The following is a 6714-nucleotide window of genomic DNA, read 5'->3' as shown; positions in this document are numbered from 1 at the left end:
TTTTTCCGCAATGTTTTTAAGAAGTATTTTTCGGGGCGTTACAGCCTATACTGATAGTGATTGAGCATCCTGTCCCGACACTAGATGATCAGTAAGTGGGTACAAATGTTTAGGAGACCTAACTTGATGTGTGTCTTTATATATATTTGGTCCCAAAGCTTTAGTTAATGCATCAACAAGTTGTAAATGAGTAGGAATAAGGAGGAGCTTAATCAAACCTTTGTAGCATTTCTCTCTTATGGTGTGGTAATCTATATCAATATGCTTTGTCCTTTCATGAAAAACAAGGTTAGAAGCAAGATAGATAGTAATGCTAATCAGGATCATGTTATTAAGAATATTATGAGTAACTTGCCTAGAAATAATATGCTCAAGCAAGGCATGACCAAAACCAGTGATGATGTTATGCCAACCAGGACCAATGGTGCTATGTCCATCCTTAAAGATGGCATGCATGTGCCAACAGTAGCATGCCTGAAATCAATATGTGCAGGTTGTCCATGATCAAGGTCGACAATAAAGTTGATGCACCAAGTTTGGCTCATGACTTGTCCTTTATCAAAATAGATTGCATACACTAGGACAAGACCATGTATCAGTTGCATCAGGCCTAGATCACGAGACATCATCAGATGTACCAGATGCATCAGACTAAGGCCACTGAAGGCACACACATGCATCATGCCACTCAAGAGACACCTTAGGCCAAAGTCACACATGAGACACATGCACATCCAGTCACACACCTAGTCAAGGTCCAGGCCAAGCATCAACCAAGCACTACGGTCAGAATTCAAGGCATAAGTTCAATGGGCTTTCTGTTACTTGCAACCATGTCACCATTTTGTTTATGTATTTTTGTCATATTTAACACATGCAAAATGTGTTAGTTAAGTTAATTAGTTTGTTAATCAATTTGTTAAGGATTCTTCTAGCCACAAATTAGAAGAATCAAGTTGTATTAAAGTCAATGAATTCTAATAAAAGTATTCAAGTATTTTTTTCATTCCCTTAATCTTTTGTTCTTCTTTCATTTTACTTTTTCTCAGATTTCTTCTTCAACGAGAAGAATTCTGCTTATTCTTGATTTCCTTTTTCTTTGCTTATTCTCTTCACCAACAAAACCCTATCATCTCAAGTTTGTTTCAACTTGTGGATATATCTTCTGCTTATTTCATGGCCACATCAAAAGAATTGAAATACAATCGGCAAAACTTCCTCCATCAAGAGTATGTCTAAGGAGAATCAAGAATAAACGTAACAAGAAGCTTGTGATTGGTGTATCTGTTGCAGGTTTACAAGGACACATTGGTTGTTACCTTGGAGCCTTTTTCTTGTTCAATATGGAGGATCTGCACAACTTTTCTTACTAGAAGAACTTCATTTTTTTACTACATTTGCATGGGCTTTTGGGGATAGTCTTTGATTGTCTAGAATCTCACATAAGCATGGTTATATTGGTCTTCCTTCAATTCCTTCTTACTTCAAATGTTGACCTTTCTGATAAGTTTAATGATTTCATGCATGTTGGTTTCTATGCCTCTAATGGGCACGGTTTCAGTTTTCACCTTGTTGGGGAAGGTGAATCAAAGGTTTATAAATGGTCTATTCCATTTGGAGATGTTGAAGTGAAAATGTTTGAGATGGATGATGTGAAAGACTCTACTTTGCACATTCTTTTTCACAGTGAGTTTGCTACAATTGTATGGAGCACACCTGATTCTAATGGTTCTTTGAATTTTCTTATCACATATTACACATTCTTTTCTTATTATTCATCATTTACCCTATATTATCTCTTTTCTTTACTCTCTCTCATTAAACACACAACATTATACTGTGCAATTTTTCCTCATTGAAGTATCATATTAGGATCAAGATTAAGATCCATTTTTCTCTCTCTTTCATCCATTATGGTTGGTTTGCTTCTGTCAAGTAGTTGGTTAAGTATTGGTTGGTTAAGCTTGTGTCAAGATGGATGGTTAAGCTTTGAATAAAGTTGTTTATGCCTCTGGTAGTTAAGCGTCATTATTGCTTCACATTCATATTTCAAGATGAAGAGACGAAGATTTGCCCATCTTTAAGAGGAGGTATTAAAGTATGTGTGGTGTTAAACACAATCATTTCATGCTTGAAATGTTTGATACATTCCAGCTTGCGAGATACTAGAATAAGTGAGATTTTGTAAGAGTTAATCAATTAACACTATAGTTAATTGATTAATTGCGTAAGAGTTAATCAATTAACATTGTAGTAAAACGATTAACTGAGTAATTGTTTCAATTTTTAAGGTGAACTTTGTGTAAGATAATCGATTAATCAAGAGGGTTAATCAATTATCTGTTAACAAATTTTGTTTTATGTTTTAGTAGTTGTTGTATATAAAGGGGTATTCCCCTAATCTTTGTAACTCATTCAATTCTGTAATGTGAAATCAATTCAAAAATGAGAGGTATTATTCAGTTATGGAACTCTTTGTTTCTCATTCTTATTTATTTAAGCTTTATTTTATATACTTCTTGATCTATTAATAAGCCTTCTTTTTCATTACTCTTAACAAAATTTAACAGCTCATACCACATTTTTAACAACGAGACAAGAACAACACAAGCACATCCAACGTACAAGGTCTTATGTTTTCACCCGAATGTGCTCGGTCATTGTGAAAATGGACCCTGGTCTAAGCCTAACTTTAACAGCAAAGTGTTGTTCAAATTTTGGACTTGACACCTTCCCATTAGGCTTAGTGTTTTTTTGCTGGCTTAAGTTAGATTGTGCTAGCACACCCCCGAAACAAATTGAAGAAATTCGATTCTTAGAGTTGTATTAAGGGTCTAAAATATACGATTCATTTATTCAATTCGAGTCTTTTCAAGACTGGTTCACTCCTCATGGGGCAATGATTTTGTCATCTATGGTAAATGTTCTTTTGTCACTAGAGAAATTGGCAAAATGTTTTTAGCGTTTGTTTGAGTTGATTTTATAAGACTATTTTATAATTTTCTTCATTGGAAATTAAAAAAATATATCTTCCCCTAACTCTCTTCAAAAAATCAACTTCCAAATAAATCCATAATAGCATGACACTTCTACATTGATGGCATGATATTTCTTTCTTTTAACGGTATGATGCTTCCTCTTAATGGCATGGTACTTCTATTTTGTCATCCATTATCTCTTTAATTAATTAAATATAATGGCATGATATTCCTTGAGTTTGCCTTATTTTTTTAGATATTAAAAAAACATATAAGAGTGTATAAATAGTTTTTTTTGGTTTTAAATTGGTTTAGTATTTTTCTGATACACGCAAGGATAAGATTTGAATAATGTTTGAGTGAGGTAAAGATTGAGCTAAAAAATAAAAATATGAAGAAAATGAGAAAATAAATGAGGTGGGTGAGTTAGAGGAAGAAGCTGATAAAATTTCATATTTTTCAAGAAAAAACATGATATAAATATCTAAAATCTTGATTTCATTCTCTTAAATATACATCCATCCAAATTAAAGAAGCCCTGTAGTGAAAGGAAAGTTTTAGAGAGTCCAAAGAAAAAAAAAGAGGAGAAGATATTGGGCTGAGCCCAAACCCGAGGCATTGTTAGAAAAGAGAAAACCCTAATAACCCTAATATATGATGGTTGTAACTTGGAAGTTTTCTCCATCATATCGCAGTAGGCGCATAGAGAGAAGAGAGAGGGAAGAATTCGGAAGGAAGGAAAATGGGTCGTGTACGCACAAAGACAGTGAAGAAGTCTTCTCGTCAAGTGATAGAGAGATATTACTCACGAATGACATTGGATTTCCACACAAACAAGAAGGTTCTAGAAGAAGTAGCATTGATCCCTTCAAAGAGACTCCGTAACAAGATAGCTGGATTCTCAACACATCTAATGAAACGTATTCAGAAAGGACCAGTTCGTGGTATTTCACTCAAACTTCAAGAAGAAGAGAGAGAACGACGCATGGATTTCGTACCTGATGTCTCTGCTATCATCACTGATCATATTGAAGTTGATAAAGAAACTCTTGATATGCTTCATTCTCTTGGTTTGAATGATGTTCCTGGTATTGTTCAGGTGGACCCCACTCCTGTTCAGCCTCAATTTGCCTTTGGCCGTGGTGCTGGCGCTCCTCCTAGGAGGTACTGAGCCATTACTGCTTAGGGTTTTCATATTATTTTGTTTCAATTTTATGCATGTTTTATTTCTCTTCTTAAATTGTTGTTCGGATTTCTATTCTGAGGACACGGGATCGTACCGTTGGTTTAATATTCAGTATTTTCAGTTGACTGTTACAATGGGTTGTCTTAAGTTTATTCCATTTTGTGCGTGTCTTTGCCGATTCGCGAATCGCTCGCCATTTGATGTCTTTATAGTGTGAATATGCTGTAGAGTATATGTGATTATGGCTCCGGGCACAGTTGCTTTCCGATTAAAGTGTTTGTGTTTATTGTGGTTGTCTTGTGATAGCTCTTGTTTTTTCTATGCCTCTGGTAGATCAGTTTAGAATCATGGAATTTTATGAAGGACACATTATGTCTTGTGGTTTAGGTGTTAGGAAGTGTTAATTGTGCATTGTGTAGCTGGGAAATGGCCATTGTTTTATGATTACATCAATGTCTCTGACCCCAACCTCTCAATAATGGAAAATGGATTCAACAATGGGTGGGTGGGAGACGAATCTAGTCACAACATCTCATAAAAGTCAAATATCCATTCTTATCGACACTAAGGTTGCTTGTTGCGTTGTTACCTCGATGTGTTCTTGGTTTCAAATCCTAGAAACAATCTATTTGAAGGATAGAACTTTGTCCGGCTATTCTCTCCAAACCTAGCCAGGTGGTAGCCTGGTGCACAGCTACTCTTTTATTCTTAGACACTTCCTCCATTACCATCCTTCCAAAGAAATTGTAAATGGACTACATATCACATGCTGCATGAAGTCCTGCTGCTGTTAAGTCTGGTTATAGTTCAGTTTAGTTCAAAAACCCCCAGAATTAAGTTATTGTCAATTGGAAAATTGGTGCAACCGAAGGCCTACGTTCGACCTTTCACTTTAGTTTTTATGGTTTTTGTTGGGCACCCCTAGCTGCTATTTGTTGGGATAAGTTGAATTAAGCTTCTTCAGAGCACGTGTGCCTATTTTGTGTAGAATCTGTAAAGCATTCCAGTAAGATTACCGTGCCAATATAATTTTCTGACATTATCGTACCCTGTGATCAACATTGGTTCACTCGATGTCAATACATTATAATACCATGTTTATGTTCGTTCAGTAATTTGAGATGAAACATTTCTAATGTGAATGTATCGGGAAGTATTATCATATGAATAACATCCATATGGGAATCGTGAAGTATTATCAATCAAATTAGAATCGTGAATTATTATCATATCAACAAGATCTTTTGTATCATGTTCATTAACAATGCTCTACTTCCGGAAGCATTCCCACTCAAAAATATAATATTTGAGTTTAAAATTTATGTACTGTTAGTATAAAGTGTTTTATACTGTTAGTATATCATCTGTTGATTTGTATTATTTTTGTTGGAGTGATAATTATGATTAATGTAAAAAACATTCACATGGTTGGTATATAAATATTAAATCCATAGTATTTTACATGAAAACATGTTTATTAAGCATTAACATGTTTAGATCAGGAGAACTGGACCTATTATGTTCTTATTATTTTCACAAATAGTATATAAATAAGAACAAAAATCCTTTTTGATACATTAGGAAGAACTGGATCAATAATGATACGAAAAAAATTGGAAATTAATGTGGATATCAATTGAACAACCAGGAGATTCTCTAATTCAATAATTTCTCATCAACCCTAAACCCTCAAATCCCCTAAATCCGTGAGGAAAAATCGCAAAAAGAATCATAATCAGAGCTACGGTTAACCTGCAACCATCTAAACACCTAAACCACTCATGAAAAGTTGAATATTCTTTCATCAATAAAAATTAGGAACGAATGTCACATTTTTAGAACCTATTCGATGTGTTATTTTTGGGCCATCCATATGTGGGTCAATTAGGTATTTTATGATTCTATTCAGTGCATGAACTAGATGGGAGGAAGAACAAATGAAGAGGTTCTGAGAGCTAGATCAGTTAAAAAATATGGGAGGAAGAAGTATAGAAGTATCCCTTGGTCAGGTCAACAGAACCTAATATAAATACCTAAGTGGTCACCAGGTAAGAATTTTTGAGTTCCTAGTTTTATGTCAAATATAAGGAGAGTAGTTGCAGCTATATTGTTTTCACTAGTAAGCGTCATTGGTCTAGTTTCCTTATTTTGTTTATTGAGCAGCATGCATTAGCTTATGTTGCAGGAGATAAGTACTACAGAGTAAAACATTTTTGTATGGCACATGTAATGTTTAAGTGTGGTTATGGTCATTAGTTTTTGTAGCGGAATTAAAGTGATCTAATTCATGTAAGGTATATGACTATAAACATAATTGTCATGAAAATTATTGTATAGATACTTAATGTCTTATTTCTATTTTTAAGATAGAGAAAAAATAAGAAATAAGAAAATTAAAAAGGCATCACCCTTAATGAAAGGAAATGTTTGTCTTATAAATATGGGTTATGGTCCCTAATTGTAGACTACATCATAACACAAGATGAACCACAATGCAAGACACAAAATCATTCTCTTCATCCATTAGAAGAGAAACTAAGGTTAAGGGTG

General features: G+C 34.3%; 1 protein-coding gene across 1 annotated transcript; it reads left to right on the top strand.

Annotated features, from left to right (window-relative positions):
- LOC109332024 (40S ribosomal protein S17-4-like) lies at positions 3653–4340 on the top strand. The gene has a single exon (XM_019566866.1). It carries the CDS (start codon positions 3721–3723, stop codon positions 4147–4149), a length of 429 nt encoding a protein of 142 aa, XP_019422411.1. The 5' UTR covers positions 3653–3720; the 3' UTR covers positions 4150–4340.

This window comes from Lupinus angustifolius, chromosome LG17 (genome assembly GCF_001865875.1).
Source record: "Lupinus angustifolius cultivar Tanjil chromosome LG17, LupAngTanjil_v1.0, whole genome shotgun sequence".
Lineage (NCBI taxonomy): Eukaryota > Viridiplantae > Streptophyta > Magnoliopsida > Fabales > Fabaceae > Lupinus > Lupinus angustifolius.
This window is presented reverse-complemented; position numbering and strand designations above follow the sequence as displayed.

What these genes read in the sequence shown, in the direction of transcription:
- LOC109332024 (XM_019566866.1), top strand. Translation starts at nt 3,721, where the DNA reads ATGGGTCGTGTACGCACAAAGACAGTGAAGAAGTCTTCTCGTCAAGTG.